The 19532-nt window shown below is 41.4% G+C and overlaps 2 protein-coding genes and 1 pseudogene across 2 annotated transcripts; 2 read left to right on the forward strand and 1 right to left on the reverse strand.

Annotated features, from left to right (window-relative positions):
• Positions 1 to 797: 797 nt before the first annotated feature.
• LOC136237961 (angio-associated migratory cell protein-like) lies at positions 798 to 18926 on the reverse strand (annotated as a pseudogene).
• On the forward strand, positions 11852 to 15766 carry LOC136237686 (uncharacterized). Its single transcript, XM_066027902.1, has one exon. The coding sequence runs from the start codon at positions 11852 to 11854 to the stop codon at positions 15764 to 15766; it is 3915 nt and encodes a 1304-aa protein (XP_065883974.1).
• Positions 16037 to 16963, forward strand: LOC136237687 (uncharacterized). The gene has a single exon (XM_066027903.1). It carries the CDS (start codon positions 16037 to 16039, stop codon positions 16961 to 16963), a length of 927 nt encoding a protein of 308 aa, XP_065883975.1.
• Positions 18927 to 19532: the final 606 nt, after the last annotated feature.

Genomic DNA, 19532 nt, shown 5'->3' on the forward strand with positions numbered 1-19532 from the left:
CAGTTGGAGTGGCTGCAATTCTAACAGGTGGCGGAGGGTTGGGACATCTACCAGGACTAGTGACGTTACACTTCGACCACAGTACATCAGTGTGCAGCGTCTCGTTTTCCTGGCCCACGCGTACTATAATAGCTTGATTAACAATGCAGCAATCACTGGAATGCAAAGCTAGCTTATCTCTACACGTTTCGCTGCAATGGCTACCAAATAGCAACTCTATACTACAACTGGGCTTGTACGAGTAGTCGGACGTGGGGAATAGAGTAATACAGGACGTATTGTGCTCAGTACTGACACCACACATCAAGTTAACTTTGTTTCGTAGTTCAATCAATGTTGGATCACTACTGTTGCAGCGTTGCATTCTTTCGTAGAGATCCCTGCACTCATTAGAACACAAGGCAGTCACATTACATGGTAGATATCCGTCATCACAAATTCTATAGACATCTCTGCACGTGCTACCGACCTCGAACTCCTCGCGTACAGCTTGACAGTCACTATGCAATGAGAAACCACATAAAATTAATGTTATCGCTCGCTTTTAAACTTACGTAGGGTCTTGAATTCCAACTGTGAATTCAGTTAGTGCTACGAGATAGACAGCTATTATCCAGCAAGATTTCATTTTCATACTATTGTACGATGCTTAGAAACTACAACACCCTTCTATTTTATACAACCTACAGACACTGAAATTTGCAATGTGCGCACGCGCAAGCGCACTGCATGCAAAAGAGAATGCTGTACCCTGATACTGTACAGTTTAAGCATGCTTACGCATACAACTCAACAGCTACAGAACATTACAGGTGTAGTTATGTACATTTAAAGAACTGCGCATACTGGCACAATATTAGTGCATGACGTTTTGCATTGCAAGAACTTGGAAAACTACGATAACGTAATGCCTTACATTACAATAATTATTCTAACAACTATCTTTAATCAGAGAAAACACTCTAGCTGTACGCTCTTCAGATGCTGTCACAACTGTTGAATCATCACTAAAAAGAAAGTGTAAATATGCATCTAGAAGTAGTGGCCTACCTTGTCAGATCCACATCTAGTAGCTGGCCATTGTGTCCTTCCCACTGTGTAACTACAGATCCATTCCTGCCATCCCATAGTCTTACTACTCCATCGAGACATGCAGTGTACAGCAATGGAGATGAATTACACCAGCGTATCTTCACCACACCATCCTACAAGGGAAAAAAGTAACATGCACTATGATACACTTACTGACTCACAGGATGCTTACATGTACATCTCAATGACTGGCTAGGAATATCCCATATGGCTAATGAACCATCCAAGTTACCAGTAGCAGCAAGTGGCATACTGTAAAACACAAAGTTAGTGATTCACTTAAGCACAGTTAACAGTCTACCTGTGGGCCAAAACTTTCTGACCTGTATTTGAGCATGTGGGCAGGTCACTTGTACACATTATTCAATGCAGTTTAGACATGTGACCTGATTACGCAGGTTTTACTGTATTTTTTCCAAGATCTTGTATTTTACAAAGCATCATGGGTACACATGCAAGTTAAGAAATTTGATATAAGCTGCAAGTTTATTGTAGTGATCTAAATAGTATATAGCTATTAGGCATGTTTGTCTACTAACAATGGCCAAACAAGCAATACCAACTCAGATACATGCACATTCAACAAAGTCATATGCAAGATCTTCTATGAAAATACACCAATGTAAAAAGCTTATCTCACCTGTGACAAAAGCCAGTACTTTCTACAGAGCACTTGTCCACTAAAGTACAGAGGATTGCGGAATCTTCGCAATACAGGAAATCACCAGAAATGTGACCTATCAAAGTTGTGGTGACGTATTTCTAAGTTGATGGCTCATGTTTTTCAGTTGGCGCTTTACGGTTTTGCTGCAAACATTCCGCAAACCTCTGTAGGTTCAAGTTCAAACTTGCACAAAGCCTGAGTGTTTTCATTGGTCATGAATTACATCACACCATCATACCATACAACAACTACCTTCTTGCTATTAGTGCTAACCAACTGGGCAGTGCCATCCTCAGCAGTGGTTGACACCAGGATGAGCAGCAACACTTGTTAGTGGTGATGAATGTGCCATAAATTCTACAGAGGCCATATGATTTTATTCACATGGCACACACAAGTATATGTTAAAGAAAAGATCTATTAGCACCACAAAGGTCTCCCTTATGGTGGCTACATGAATAATGACTTGCCAAAAAATGTTGTAGCACTTTTCAGGTCCTAGATGGATAAATGACAATTTTCATACCTGAAGTATGCTTTCTGCCCAGCTGGGAGTAACACGCCACACGTGTTTCTAACTCCAGGACTTTGAAAACATTTACAATCATTTGAAGGAACTTTCCACATCCAACCCAATCCATCACTAGTCCCAGCAAATAAAACGGCAGAATTAGTATGCCAAAAATCCACTACAGAAAAGTAAATACAGATATTACCCACCTCAAGGTCAGCACACTCGTACGTCCAAACACACTGGCCTCCAAACTTGCACTAATCCAGCCATATCTGCTGTTGCCACAAACTTACTATTGTAGTTAAACCCAGTATACATGTGACAGAATCCTTGTGTCCTACATAATAACAAAAAACCAAGTTGGTTAATAAAACCATATTCATTGATGATAATTGTAGGCTATTAGTTGAGGGAAGTTTCTGAAAAGAAGGAATAGATATACCAGGCTTAGTGTCTATAAGGCACTGCCGGGTGGATAGCAGGGCAAAAAAATTTAATCATTTTCTGTAAACTGTTTCTCCACAGGTCCCTAATGTTTAAAAGTCCAACTCATGAACATGTGTACATTCAGGAACTTATGAGCCGCCAAAGGTGGCAAAGGAGCATGAAACTAAGTTCCATGACAATCCAAATTACGTCACTGTGTTTGCTTTACTCCACGTGCAAATGGTGCTCCAGCTGCACGAAGTAGAGACGAGTTCACCACTATTGAAGAAGAGAAAGACCTCGAGGAAGACTCAACCAACTTTACCATTGCCATGTGTCATGTGCAATTTCGTGACGGCTTCAAATAATGAGATTTTACTTTCCTTATATGGAAACTAATCAGCAATTGATTTGGATTGTGATGGCACCTGGCAGGCTGTAAGTTTCATGCTCCTTCGCTGCCTTTGGCGGCTCATAAGCTCCTGGTACATTACACTGATGTGTGTGCACATACCAGTGTACTCAAACATAACTGAGCAATCTGTGGTCCTCCATACAAATGCCTTGTCATCTTCTCTACCACTCACAGCAAGCTCTCCATTAGGATGCAACTGGACACCAAAAACTGATCCTAATAAATAGTAATTTTCATAGTACCATTGGTCTATAACTGATGTATGCCGTGCACAACAACACCGAAAACCTTTCGTACTTACGGACTGCTTTGAAATTTTAGTTGCACTTACCCACAAATGTACCCTCAGTACTAATAAAACTACAGAATCAGTTTCTATGGAAATGATGTCACCCTATGTAGCTATACATATAATGTGCGGATAGACAGCTTTTCTAGACAGAAACACGTGGAACAAACATCTGTTACATTTCAAACAAAGCAGTGTAGGGAGGGATATATAGGCAATTTGTGTGAATTATTTTAAAGCTCTTAAGGTGAATGGCTTCTAAAAAAACAATGAAATATGTCACGATTGTTTACTGAATTCATAAGCTGATGACAATGGGACACAACTGCTTAATTAAGTAAGGCATATAGTTCTGTGGCATCGAGGCCCACTCCAATACCACAAGCAAATGTTGGTGACAACACTTGAGTATTTTGGCCCCAAAAGTATGGCTGGCCAATTGCATACAGTAATTGTTTGAATAGAGTGGCATTTTCAACAGTGGCTTAGGAACATAATTAAATCACCCAGGCTCTTCAATAAAACAGCTGCTTTTTCACCAACTTCTAATATGTACCACGCACGCACGCACGCACGCACGCACGCACGCACGCACGCACGCACGCACGCACGCACGCACGCACGCACACACACACACATACGTATATCTGTATTAGAGCTGGGGTAAATTACACACAGGGGGCTTAAATGTATGCCAGGCACTTTAACCCATACACTCCATTTAAATACCGGGCTGCTTAAAATCAGGCTACAATTCTCCGGAATCACTGAAGTCTATATACCGGATAAACATGCTTCACCTTGGGTTTCTTTACTTGCAAGTAAAAATTTCAAACTGCAAGTCGATCATGTACCCTGCACCTCACAAGCTCTAAGAAATAAATGCCTGGGCCTGAATAAACGCCAGGCTTGTTTACATGTCAAGTAAAAAATAATTTATAAGAAATAATCACTCAGGGCTTAGGCAATTGTACAACTTTTGACTATCCAATATTTTGGCTGGCTTGCACTTCAGGGCTAAGCACATATTGTCACTGTCAACTTGGCATGAGACTTCCAGAGTTTCATATCATTGTGAATGCTGTCTCTCAGATCCTGACAGAAAACACAAGCAGAGTTGGGGTCGCTACTCTAAAAACGCAATTCGTTACATATTACTAGTTACCTCTATACAATGTAAATGCGTTGCAGTTACAGTTACATATTACTCCCAGAAAAACAGAAACGAGTTACATAATTATTACAGGTTACTTTGAGGGCTGTAACTAGTAATATTATTTCATAATAGGTTTGTTCGTTACAAGCTATAAATTAAGCCCAACCTTCTAAATACATGTTCCCAGCCTTTCTCTGGTATAGTTCAGTATTCTGTGCTGTCAGGACCCAAAATGCAGCCAACCACGTGCTGGATACAACGGCGCATTAAAAAGAAGTAACCCGTTACAATTTCTGGACGTAATATCCTATATAGTACTCGTCATGTAATATGTTATATTACTTCATTACATCGTTACAAATGTAACTTGTTACCCCCAACTCTGAACAAAAGTAACATGCTAACCTAATCCATTGCTGCAATTGGAAGCAAACACTACACTACAGCTGAATGCTGGTAATGCTTGACAAATAAACAAGGAAGATCTAAAGTAGGGATGTGTATTTTCTGTCGGTTGAACAAAGTGAATTAGACAGAAAATAACCTCCAACCGGAATCAAAAGATGTCGCACGTGCTCTGAGCACGTGCGGGTAGTGGAGTATTTAAATGTGTAAGGTGCAAACTTGGTCACTTCTACGCTGCGTATTCAAAGTGTAGGCTACCCCCACCCACCCACCCCTGCAAGTGTAATTGATGTATGTTGATGGTCTGTTACAGTCCTTACGATTGGTAGTCCGTGATGATATTAAAGATGCTGAACTGTTTTGACTGGATGCATACAGTACTTGTTTGTTTTTAGAGGGTGGAATTGCACTTTGGTTTTTTCCTGATGGGCAAAAAAAAAAAAAAAAAAAAAAAAAAGGCCCATTGGGTTTTTTCCCGTAGATTCACTTGGGCACAGTGAGTCTAAAATTTTGCACTGTGCAGGCCCCCACCCTCTACTAGGTCATGCAGTAGTTGTTTTGTAGTAGGTATAGGTTGTATTGTTTGTTTGTAGTTGTACATTGCAAGGTGTTAAGTAAACTGGTAGCCGCGCTTGGCAGCTACATACCAATATGAGTGTGTATGGTGCAGGGTGTGTGGGTGTGGGTACTAGATGAGGATGGAGTACAGTAAGTTTGCTCTTAAAGTGATGATCACTTTTGTCAAAATGCTTTTATTTCTATTAGCTTGTAAACTTGCCAATCGTTCTATAGGTTCTATAACACCACATCAAAAGAAAAGGCTGCACTAGATACATACAGCTATTATTAAGTGACAAAAAGTGTGCCCCTCTTCTAATTACTATAGTAATACGCTTTGCTTCCTTTTCGTCTTAGTTCTCTGCACACAGAGAATTCTGTGAAGCAGCCTGGGATCAATCATCCACTTATGACAAAACAATAAATTATGGATGATTCCTATTTTAGGCATCACGTGAAGTCATTGACAGAGTAGCCATAACCAACCTTGTGCTATGCTCTGCATGTGGTGTCCATTATTATTATTTTGAGTCCATTCTTACGAAACGAAGGTTCGTATTTTAACTTACTAATACAGATGTGCAGCAAAACATTTACCGTTCCTATTACTATCTACTATAGGCACTGACTTGTACTTGTGACTCAAAAACATAAGTCTTTGGCCAAAAGTTCTTCACGTTTTAAATGGAGATTGAGAGACAGAAGCAGCACAGAAAAGGATGTAAATAATTTAACAATAGCTCGGTGATTTGTTTGAGATCAGGTGATCCATTATACTGTAAGGCTTATTATTGAGACAGATATTTATCATAGTATAAATGGAGAACGCAATGGTGATTTTATTCCCCTAGAAACTTAAGTTTTATATGTGAGCAATCATTGCTCAGGACCAGATTTTCAGTGGCCATAACTTTACACCATTTCCTCATGAATTTTTCTTGACAGTTTATTGCATTGGGTGAGTGTTATCATATCACAGTAATACGCAGCCAGTTTGTCTCAAACTTCATCACTACCATTGCCCAGGTGATAGCACTAATAATTTTTGTTGCACTATTACTAAGGAGGTACAAGGATTTTCAACACTAACTAAGTCCATAAATATGTACTGTATAGTGTTTGGTTTTACCATTTACGACTGGTTGACTGGTTAAAAACAGTGGAACCTATCTTAACAAATTCAAAATTGAGGACACACTGACACAGCAGGACTAAGATTCTGGTCTCAACAGGTTGTACATTGTTACTTCTGAAAGGGGAAAGCAGCAAAAATGGACCTGGGTTTCAAATTCAAAGTCTCCGTTAGAGAGAAGTACTACTGTGAATTGAACTGTACATGGGATGAATGACACTGCAGCCTATGTATGAAATGCAACTCAAGTATCAACCATTTAAAAGTTTCTGACAGTATCTGCAACTTAATTTAAACACATTTCTTAAATACACATGGAGTTTTGGAAATAACAATCATCAGCATACATACAAGCACAGTACCTGTATGACTCCTGAAGCAGCCAACTGAGTCATCTTTGGTGCTGTTTGATGCAGTAGTACGCAGATAAAAATTGGCAGCATCAGGATCAGCGCTGTCTTGATCATCGGTCATATGATCACTGTTGTCATCGTCCATGTCAAGATCGTCCTGCACTCCTACAAGAAAATAGGAAAATAATATACAGAAAGTTCAGAGGGAGAAAGTATAGCCTCATACTCAATTTCCCACGTAGCACAAGTTGTCTGGTGACATAATTCTATGCTCCAGACACAGTAATAAAATAAAATCAGGGTGCCAAAAATGTCATAATGTGACTTGTAACATTTTTTAGAATATTGATAAAGCTGAAAAGTTTTACAATGTTCATTGCTGCACATTGCACATTCATTTTCAAAGGCAAACTGCATAACCACACTCAACAATCTAATGAGAGCACACATTTCAGATATGGAGCAGTTATCCATTTCCCATCATGCATACATGAACATGACCTCTTTCTGGAATACGTAATGCAACGTGCCATGTGCAAGTAAACACATAAGTCATATGTGTGAAAACATGTTTAATTCTACACTGTCATTCTACTTGCCACCTGTCATTGTGATTGGCACACCTTGAGCTTTGTTATGCAGAGTTTTCTCCTTTTTTTCCATGTAGTTTTGAGGTAGGCACACGGTGGGAATGTTGAAGCCTATGAAATTCTGAAGCCTGTTGGGTTTTTTCCCCTTGATCTCACTTGGGTACAATGTGTCCTAAATTAATTGCACTGGACAGACCTAGCTAGTAGTTCATGTCATTGTGATTTGTATCTGTGTCATGTTTGGGGTATATGTTACATGGTAGCCATTCTTGGCAACTACTATATACACCTCTCCAGGCTATTGGGTATGAGCAAGGAGAACACTGAAGAATAAAAAAAACAAAAAAAACGTACATGGCTTGTCTAAATAGGGATGTGAAATATGATAGCGTTGCTTTGTAAGGTTCAATGAAATTCACATATTCCAATAAAAAGATTTTTATAACCGCATGGGGAAAATTATTGTAGCTATAGCAGTACACTAAAATTCAAAATAATTATGGTTAACATAATTGGCACAGAGGCATGACACCACACTTAATGAAATGGGAGGAGAGTATACATGGCAAGCACACAATGACACTCACCAGTACTTGGAAATATTTTTCAATTACAGAACATAGAGCACAGTGAAACAAGGGAGGTCACCTACACCTGCAGATATACTAGTGGACTTAATCCCTACTTCAGTCTATAGCCATAGGGATTAATGTCTACTAGTATATCTGCAGGTATAGGCAACTTTCCCTCTAATCAAAGTTACTGAACTTAAAATTCCTATTATTTTCTTTACACTTGTTTTAACAAAAGAGCAAAATACATAGTAGAGCAATAATTGTGTAATTTTTGATACAATTATGAAACTTTCCATATAAGTTGTACTCCTTGTGACATAATTTTTTGGATATAGAGCCATTGCATATTTGACCTTTGGTGACCTTTACAGCCATTTTTGTATTGAAAATTCATTGTTTTTGTCTTTACCTCCCTGAGGCATCATTTTGCACAGTTTCAAATTAAAGGTACTGCTAAAACGAACTACTTGGCTTTTACTTGAAGTCAATAGGTGATTGCATTCCAAAGTTATGATCATTTATATTAGGCATGAAATTCTATGAATTACTTGCCCATTAGTAATTTATACCCCAAGGGCAAAGAATTTCATGACTTACAAAAATGATCATAACTTTGTAGTGGAATGAGATACTTCAAACAAAAGTCAATTTAGTTCTTAGATCAACACCTTTAATTTGATGCCATATTTTAGTGTAAAATAATGCCACAGGGAGAGATAAAGACAAAAATTATTATTTTCAATGAAAAAATGGCTACCAAAGGTCAAATCCGTGATGGCTCTATATCAAAAAACATATGTGACGAGGAGTACAATTTGCGTGGAAAGTTTCATGATTGTATCACAAAGTGCACGAAATGCCCATTTTTGGTGCTATGCTGCTCTACTAACAGTAGTTGTACTATATATATATAATATTGGGTTTCTGCACTATACAGAAATTTACAATTATATGTCACTCGGTAACGATAATGACTGTTGACAGCCCAATGGTAATTGATTACATACAAAAAATAAATCTACAGTAGCATTCAACCAGTAACAAGATAGTGCAATCTAGAAATACTTTCAAAATACAGTGAGCACTCATGCATATTAAACAGTAAATGCAACTAGCAAGTCAGAATAGTACAGTGAAACCGCAGATGCCAAGTGAAAGGCGTACATAGTTACATGGTCAGCCTGTACTAGTATAAGGTATACAGTAGAGGGAAGTTTGAAATTATTTGACAGGGAATATTGTAAATTGACCAGTAAACCAGATTTACAATGCCAGTGATGGAATTTTCATACATAGATTCATAATTATGTAGATCTGTTTTTCTTAACTCATAGACTAAATTTTGCTGTTAGACTAAAAACTAGTACCCTTGAGGGTATACATGCACAGTGCACAGTATGGTATCAATGGTGGTAGTGATATGCCATTACAATCGTGATACATCGTGATATAAATTGTGGTGAAATGATACAATAGTGTAATGTTTATACGACATAACTATGAAATTTAATTAAGGATTATAATCTCTGCACGTGTAATTGAAACTGTACTAAAATGTTGTTTACTGCTATGTTGCATACTGTAACTTTGTTAACCTTCGGGGAGCCCCGAGGGTTACTGTAGTTATGTTGTTACCACTTGCTGCGTACTTCATTCATAGGTTAAAAACAAGGTATTATTAGGCTTCTTTTGATGAGTTCAACCAACGTTCCGCAAACACTTTACTCAAAAGTTATGGTAATATTTGCAGTTTGTCTTGGCCTTCCTCACTTCTTGATGAGCTCTCGATGCACAAGTGATAGCAATAAAACCATAGTAGTGTATTACATCTAGCAGTACTCCACTGATTCAGATGAGTGATCGACAAACTTGACAAAACTAGCGACGAGATTTCAAAATCTTTCAGATTTCAATGAAATTTCAAGATTCCATAAGATCATCAAGTAGTCTCGTTAATTTAAAGACCCAAGAAGCTTCTAGTCTAAATCCGAGGGATTCCTGCAAGAAGCCTGGCTTGAAATGTTGTAGATCGCTGGTAAAATCTGAAGCCTTCATGGATCACACGGTTGGTAACCCTATATAGTAAAAATACAGTGCTGTACAAAAGGCTAATTCCTAACAGGACTAAGGTCAACGTGTTGTCACACAAAGACCAAGTTACTGCGCTATTTACTGCTGCTTGTTTTGTGCAAATTGGCATTGTAACTTAGTAGTTCATTTGCATTTTATACTTGGTTTTGTGTGCTAATCGAGGTGATAATCATGGCCCTGCTATAGAAATGGGACAAAGTAGCCAAGCCGATCTACGTGATGTCACCTGGCACTACAGATCTGGAGATAGTACATTCATATGTTTATTGAATTTCCCAGGGTTCTGCCCACACTGGTCGGCAGTGGTTCAAAGCAACCAGTACCTCTAAAAACCGACCAGTACCCTCTTAAATCCAACCAGTACAATTCTTACATATATTACTGATACATGTGCAATATACCCTAATATAACACACAGCTTATCAGTTCATGGCTACCACTCAGGAATTTCTGGGCAGAACCCTGATTTCCCTGAGGGTTTTGCACAATAGTGCTTCATTTATTTATGGTTTCTGTTTAATCACATGCCTGGTATACCTAAGTGCATACCAGTGTGTAAGTTGATAAATTCTATATCGTGACATCACTAAATGGTTGGAAGCTGAAGTTAGAGTGTGCAGCAATTGTTGTAAATAATACATATATACACCAGGCGGTTATTATGGTGACTGGTTTCTACACAAGGGCCTGTGACAACACTTGAAGTCTAATCGCTGATTTACCTATGAACAATACTTGATCCAATGAACATCATTTTAACCAAAGCTTTCAACTTTGTGTCTTAATTGTCTCTTTCAAATCAAGCACTTCCATTTATAGCCACTATACTTTGATATGCAAGATAATATGATCTAACATAATAAATAATATGGGCTGAACCCAAACCTGACCCAGGATTTACTTGAGTCCAAACCCAAACTAGAATCGTTCCTTAGGTAGTATCAAGAGTTCATAATATATATATATATATATATATATATATATTTAGGAAAGTATCCAATGCCACTCCTTCCGTCATTTCTGGTACTGTGACCTGAGCATCTGGATGAGCGACCTGAAGAAGTTGATTAGTTCACGCCGCGGCCATAAGAGCCATTTAGCCAAGATACTCGCCAGTGCAGACGATATTTTGGCCAAGCTCTCAACCGCCAACGAAGAAGAAGCAGACGCCACGGCAGTTATATCCGATTCTGTCCTTCTGGCAGAAAACCTGAAGCAGCTTCGCCCCAAAGCCCGCGTATTCGAAGAATTGGACAATAAGATCATCGATAGTACGGAGGATGAAGAGAAAATCGAAACGGCAGTGTTCGAAGCAGCCGACCTGCAAACTACCTTGTCGGAGAAGATGGCACTGATCCAGCACACCCTGCAGACACTTTCGAAGGCAGACGTAGCTGAACGAACAGCACCAACTGAGCAGACAAACCCTCTGCCCCAGCCACGGGAGCCTTAGAGTGGAAAAGAAGAGACTCCAACAAAACAGCAGTCAAACATCAAACAGCTGGATCACGTGAGTACTAATAATAGTAGCAATAGTTCACATCAGCCTGCGGCTGATTCAAGTAATACTCACGCACACTCCACACCACACATGGCCCATGCTAACACCTCAGCACACACGGCTCATACACACAAGTCCACTACAGGTAGTGATATCCCACCTACATATCACTTTGGCGCCCGCCTCCCCAAGCTGGAGATCCCAGTCTTCAGTGGAGAACCACTTGATTGGCAGCCTTTCTGGGACTGTTTTGCAGCTGCCATTGACACTAACCCATCCCTCAGTGGCGTTCAGAAACTCAGCTACTTGCGAGCCCAGCTGAGAGGTGAGGCATCAAGAGTGATCACTGGACTTCCCCTCACAAATCTGAATTATAATCACTCGGTGACTCTATTAAAAGAGCGTTATGGGCAGTCACAGAAGATCATTTCCGCACACATTCAAGCCCTGCTGGATCTCCCGAAGCCATCCAACAAGCTAGCTAGTCTGAGATTTTTTCATGACACCGTGGAAACCCATGTCCGTTGTCTGGAATCTCTAGGCAAGTCACCAGAATCTCTGGACACATTGTTGGCCCCAATGATACTAACCAAGCTGCCTGAAGAAACCAGGAGAAACATGGCCAGAGGCCATACCAGTGCAGAGTGGACCGTGCTAGAAATACAGACTGCTATCTGTAATGAAATAAGGATTTTTGAGACAGGCCAACAAATATCCGCTAGTCAACAAGGCAATCCTACTGTCTCCTTCCACACATCGCTACATCGCAAACCACAGCTTAAGAGAGAGACCAGCAATAAGTTGAGTTGTGTTTACTGCAAAGGCAACCACGCTGCAATAAACTGTGAAGTACACAAAGAGGCGGCATCTCGCATTGAGATCATTAGGCAGCAACGCTTGTGTTACAACTGCTTAGCTCACCATCGTGTTTCCCAGTGCCATTCTAAGAATCGGTGTCGAAAATGTGGGAACAAGCATCACACAAGCATCTGCAGTGACCCATCCAAGCAGACAACCAGTGAAACCTCCACATCCAGTGATGTAGCTCCAGTGTCAACAACCGCTACTACTGACACTGCTTCTCTTACCACACTAGCACCACGCCAACTTACCAAGAGTACCACCTGTCTACTGAAGACCGCTATTGTCACAGTAGTCGGCACCAGTTTGCAAACTGAAGCCAATGTGTTGTTCGACGAAGGATCGCAGCGATCCTTCCTCACAGAGAAGCTTGCAAATGACTTAGAGTTAACACCATACAGATTTGAAAATATCAGTCTGTCATCGTTTGGTGCTAACAAACCACTGCACAAGCAAATGAACACAGTGTCAATCAGAATTAGAACACCCACTGGAGAAATGGTACCACTTTCAGCACTGGTAGTGCCTACTATAGCCACACCTATTTCCAATCCCCTGCATACAGATGTCCTACAGCTACCTCATCTTAAGGGACTACCACTTGCACACCCAGTCACAGCAGCTGAGAATTTTGAGATCTCCCTACTCATTGGAGCAGATCATTACTGGGACCTAGTTGGGGACCATATTGTCAGAGGAGCTGGTCCAACCGCCATGAGTTCTAAGCTGGGTTACTTGCTTTCAGGGCTTGCATTACTTCCCAGACCACCTAGTGCTAGTGTTAACTCCCTTCATGTCATTACAGGGCATCACCAGGAGGAGTGTGACTTGCTGAGATTCTGGCAGATAGAAGACACCGCCATCACACAAACTGAACCTGATCAATCAGACGCTCGATTTTTGCAATCTTACTTTGTTTCTCACATATCAAGATTGACTGATGGAACCTATTGTGCTGGCTTCCCTTGGAGAGGTGAACATCCCCCACTTCCAGACAACCTCGAAGTTTGTCAGAGGCGTACCAGATCGTTAGCTCACAGACTTGCTAAGTCTCCCGGCTTGCTACAGACATACGACGGAATCCTGAAGGAGCAGTTGAACAGAGGCTTCATTGAACTTGTCACAGAGGCTGACAAGAGCAGTCCGTCTCATTACATCCCTCACCACCCAGTGAGGAAGGACTCTGCCACTACCCCTATAAGGATAGTCTATGACTGTAGCTGCCGCCAGTCACGTGAACATCCTAGTTTGAATGATTGCCTCCTCACAGGCCCCCCATTCCTGAATGACTTAACATCAATTGTTCTTCGTTTCCGCATTCACCTCTATGGAATCTCGACAGACATAGAGAAGGCCTTCCTTCACATAGCCTTGCACGAGAAGGACCGCAACTTTACAAGGTTCCTCTGGCTTTCAGATCCCTGTGATCCTAACAGTGAATTTAACATCTACCACTTTCGGACAGTGTTGTTTGGATCTGTAAGTTCCCCATTTATGCTGTTTGCAACACTTAATTATCATCTACTGCAACATGACACTCACACTTCGCACAACATACGACACAACTTGTATGTTGACAATGTTGTTACAGGGTGTAATACTGAGAGAGAAGCTGCACAGTTCTACAGGGATGCACGTTCCATGCTATCTGACGCCAAGTTCAACTTGAGAGCGTGGGCATCTAACAGCGAGCAACTAGTAGAAATGTCACGACAAGATGGGACACTTGACAGCTCTAACCTCACCAATGTCCTCGGCCTTCAATGGGACACAACAGCAGACAAGCTATCACTTTCACTGAAGGGACTTGGCCACCCAACCACACTGACAACCAAACGTGAGGTATTGAAGGATGCATCCAAATTGTTTGATCCCTTAGGAATTACTAGCCCTGTATCCGTGCGTGCCAAAATCTTTATGCAGAAGTTATGGCAACTGCGTGTTGAGTGGGATGAACCATTGGATGCTACTATCAGAGATGAGTGGATAACAATCATCAGTGATATCCAGAAGCTATCTGAGTTGATCATTGACCGCTGCTACTTTAAGGAGGGATTCCATAGAGCTGATGTCAACCTTCACGTATTCGCAGATGCCAGTATGAAGGCTTACGGAGCTGTAGCCTTCCTAGTTAGTGATAACAATGTGAGCCTTACAATGGCTAAGAACCGTGTCGCCCCTTTGAAGAGCCTGACGCTACCCAAGCTTGAACTAATGGCTGCCGTAATCGCCTCCAGAGTAGCGAAGTTTGTCAGTGATTCTCTGGAACTGGAGAACACTCCCACCTACTACTGGGGAGATAGCCAGATTGTGCTACACTGGCTGGCAAGCACTAAGCCCTTGCCCCAATTTGTACAACACCGTGTGGCAGAGATTAGAGCAGCTATCCCTGGTTCCACTTGGCACTTCTGCCCCACTACGGACAATCCGGCAGACCTCCTGACTCGTGGAATCAGTTTTCAATCCCTTAGTTCAACCGACAGCTTGTGGTGGAAGGGCCCACCGTGGTTAACCACACCAAATGCTTGGCCAACATGGCAGATGGAACCAGCAATCCAGTTACATGCAGCTGCAGCCATTGCTGAGGAATTCGTCCCTCAACGACCGACCAACCAAGACACTGGCCTTCACCAAATCATCAAGTTGAGCAACTACAGCTCTCTAAACAAGCTGCTTGCCATCACTGCATACACAACCAGATTTGTGAACAATCTGTGCAGATCACGGCCTAAGCTGAATGGCCCCTTAACTGCTGAAGAGCTCAGCTCTGCACGGATTCAGTGGATCCAAGCTTGCCAAGAGCTTAGATACCCATTGGAGATGGTTAGTGCCAAATCCAAGTGTACCCGTCCTGAAGTGAAGAAGCTACCTCTCGTCCGGCAACTTCGGTTGTTCGTTGATGACAGGGGCCTCTTGCGGTGTGGGGGACGGATACACAATGCTCCGCTCAGCGAGCTGGCCAGGTTTCCTTACCTGTTGCCACAGAATGACCACTTCACCGCACGTATTGTTTACAACACGCATGTCTTTCTGTCCCATGCAGGTGTTGGATCTACCCTAACAGCCCTTCGACAGACTTTCTGGATACCTTCAGGACGTCAGTATGTCAAGAAACTGTTACGACAATGCACAGTTTGTAGATGACATGGAGGAAGACCATATGGGACCCCAGAATCAGCACCACTCCCGAAGGCCAGAGTGCAAGATGTGCCGCCGTTCTCCATAACCGGTGTAGACTTCACTGGAGCTTTGTACGTCAAGCAACAGAACGAGGAAAGCAAAGTCTACATCTGCTTATTCACTTGTGCGACTTCCAGGGCAGTACATCTAGAGGTAGTCACAGACCTCTCCACAGCAACCTTCCTGCTTGCCTTTCGCCACTTTGTTGCCAGGAGATCACTGCCGATCGTCATGATGTCAGACAATGCAACCACATATTCCTCCGCCGCAGAAGAACTCTATAAACTATTGACATCTGAAGAGATAGCAACATCGTTGGGCCGGGAAGGCACTGTGTGGAAATTTATACCGAAGAAGGCACCATGGTTTGGAGGCTACTGGGAGAGACTTATTGGCCTCACCAAGATGGCGGTCAAGAAGACATTGGGAAGGGCCCACGTTAATCTGTTGACACTACAAACCATCATCACTGAAGTTGAAGCAACCTTGAATGACCGTCCTCTTACCTACATATCAGATGAATTAACAGATCTTGAGCCACTCACACCAGCACACCTTCTGCATGGGCGAAGGCTTATTAGACTACCTCATGAAAGGGCTGATATTGAAGAAGTGAGAGACCCAAGTTACCTTGACGCAGACCAACTTAGAAGAGACGCCAAGAAACAATCAATCTTGCTAGAGCACTTCACCAACCGGTGGAGGGATGAATACTTAACATCTCTAAGAGAATTCTATCGTCCTTCAGGACGAGGTGGCCAACAGATCAAGGTTGGTGATGTTGTGTTGGTGCACGATGATTGTGTCCGTATCAATTGGAAACTAGCTTTGATTGTAGATCTCGTGGAAGGAAATGATGGTTTGGTTCGCTCTGCAACCATCCGTACAAAGAATGGCGTCACCAACAGACCCATCTCAAAACTCTATCCACTTGAAGTAACAGCAAATGATGCAACCAGTATTCGAAGCCAAGCAACTGGTGAACAAGATGATCAAGATTTCAAAGAAGCAAGTACAAATGAACAGACTGAGCAACGTGTTGAAACCCGTCCAAGATGTGGAGCTGCTGATAGAGCTAGACAACAGATTTTAGAATGGACAGAGTGCATCCGTGCCCCCCCCGGAGGATGTTGGAGATTGCGACTGACCGAACCCATATAGCTATTATGCATACACACGCGCACTAATATAATGTTGTAATACTGTGCTGTATTTAGAGCTTAACACGTGATAGTAATAGTGGCAGCGTGAGTAGTTGTATCCGTGTCCATCATGAAGAGGACGCTCATCTAGTTACCGAACTACATCCTATACTATCACTCCTTCCGTCAACTATCTAGTAATGATGTCACGATCATCAGATCTCCGACAACAGACTTTTTCCAATACCACACCCTCCTTGTAAAAACCATGGTAACCGAGCAGCCGTCATTTTGATTGGGGCCAGTGTACATAGTGTCATTTGGTATATTCCATTATGTTGCTTTGCAGTCACTAGTACTCTGATTTAGTCCCTTTGGGAAGGAGGTTTCAAGAAATGATAAAGTGTTGGATAAACTGAGTTTGGAAATTGAAACCCAACCACTCTTCTGAAGGCCCAATACGAAGAAAGTTAAAAATTTCACTCTCCACGGTTGCTAGATAGCAACTCAGTGCAATATACAGTTAACAGATACTGTCTGGTATTCAGTACTATGAAGACTAGAACCGGCAACAACCCGAGCAACCATGACTCACCACTAGTACTACCACAGATTATACAATGAAAACATTGGGACAGATGGAACGAATTACCTGTTGTATTCACTGGAAATACATGTACACTATAGGAGAAGCCAGGAGCACAATACATTAAGAGGATATCCAGAAATAAGAAATCTAAACTATGTACATCTTAAAGTGTAGAGCTGTTGGGTGGTGAGCATATCTATCCCTCATGATCACACTTACCTGCTCAAGGGTATCAAGGAAGACAGAGGCTAGACATTGTAGTGCAGCTAATGGTCTATTACAAGATCAAAGCAGCAGACACCTGAGGTTATGATTTTTACACAATTTCTACTCATCATCAGTTTTGATCACTGATGTATTACACAAGAGTACTAGCTAAGTTACACATAGTATATGAAAAGGAGTGAATGACTTATTTATTATGCAAACTACATTATAATGATAATGCTATAGGATAGCACATTGGATGGTGCTGTTGTTGCAATTTCACTGCTTGTGATGCTGACACATAAATTGTAGTATCTTTCAAAATGACCCCAAATTGTGTGCAACATTACGCTTAGTAATTCAAATACGAATGGTTCAAAAGGTGATCCACTTAATTCTACATTGAAAATTCACACCTCTGTGGTTTTCTGGAGTGTGTGTGGCCTCAGATATGCATATACTACACAAGGCAGTGCCTTTTGTATTCCTTCACCTGCCATGTTAAGTGACTACTGCATTATTGATAATTAGTGGCTGTAGCAGCAACTGAGAACACAGATGCTAACTGTACTAGCAGACAAAGTATTTGTGTTGTCGATGGTGTGTTTGTTCGACCAGCTGCCTCTAACCAGAAACACTAATTCTGTGACTTCTATGGCCTGTTGTCTGACAATACTACTCTGTTTGAACTGCTGTCAATGCCCAATTTCAATCACATTACTGGACTATCGTACTGGCCTCAATCAAAATGGCGGCTGGTAGGCTAACATAGTTTTTAAAAAGTGGGCGGAGTGTTGCAAAGTGTTTATTAGCGAATCCCCATTGGGGACTAGTGGCGTGACAACCCTTACTACCACAAAACCATAGATGCCTACGATAAAACCTATGACTAACCCTCATTATCATAAAGTAAAAAGACCAAATCGAGAAATAACGTGACCCCCAGCAACCATACACCTTTACCATAACTAGCGGATGTGGATAAAAATGTCTACTATTTTAGTTTCTCACCATTTAAAGGCTGCTCGTCTCCTAAATTCTATCACTTGTGAGATATCATCTTGATGCTATACAAATCCATATTCCTCCAAACTTTCGTCTTCCGGAACGGTCCATTTTAACGTGCTAACGCCTGAGTGGCTTTTATTGGAATGGTGGGTTTCAATTAGGATGCAGGGTAATAATATAGTTGGCGAAAGTGACTTCTTTCATGAATGTAAATGGAGCTACAAGAAGAATTATCGTCAACGGTTTTTCGCATGTAGCTATTAAGGTGACTGTTCAATTAGAGTACTTTAATAAGCAAATCATATAGCTAGCTAGATGTACTGACCACTTTGATGAGCTTGTTCTCGCTTTTGTTGAGCCGGGATGTGATGTTAGTATATTATAGATAAGTGTGTAGCTAATCAGTACTAAAACAACTTTAAACAGGCTGCAGAGATGCCAACCTCTCAACAATTTTAGGAGCGGTGATCAGACACTAGCTACCAGCAATGTGGACCTGACTCAACTTGAGTGCAGCTCCATGATTTTTCAGTGGTAGTGAAGACCGAAAAAAAAAGGTTGCTGCATGTTCAAAGTACATAAATAAGCATAGGGCTGTCCAATTTTAACATAGATTATAAGCACAGGGCTAATGATGAAGCAAATCAGGCATAAGAAATGTGTGAGAACTAAACTGAAAGAGTGAGAAATAGAGGGTTAGGTGTGAGAGCACGAGATTACTAGCCAAAGAGTGAGATTGGAATGTCTGAGGCTGTAGGACCAGGTGTCCTACATGTACAGTGCT

Source organism: Dysidea avara, chromosome 11 (genome assembly GCF_963678975.1).
Source record: "Dysidea avara chromosome 11, odDysAvar1.4, whole genome shotgun sequence".
NCBI lineage: Eukaryota > Metazoa > Porifera > Demospongiae > Dictyoceratida > Dysideidae > Dysidea > Dysidea avara.

Coding starts and splice junctions, on each gene's coding strand:
- LOC136237686 (XM_066027902.1), top strand. CDS start 11,852: ATGGCCCATGCTAACACCTCAGCACACACGGCTCATACACACAAGTCC.
- LOC136237687 (XM_066027903.1), top strand. CDS start 16,037: ATGTCAGACAATGCAACCACATATTCCTCCGCCGCAGAAGAACTCTAT.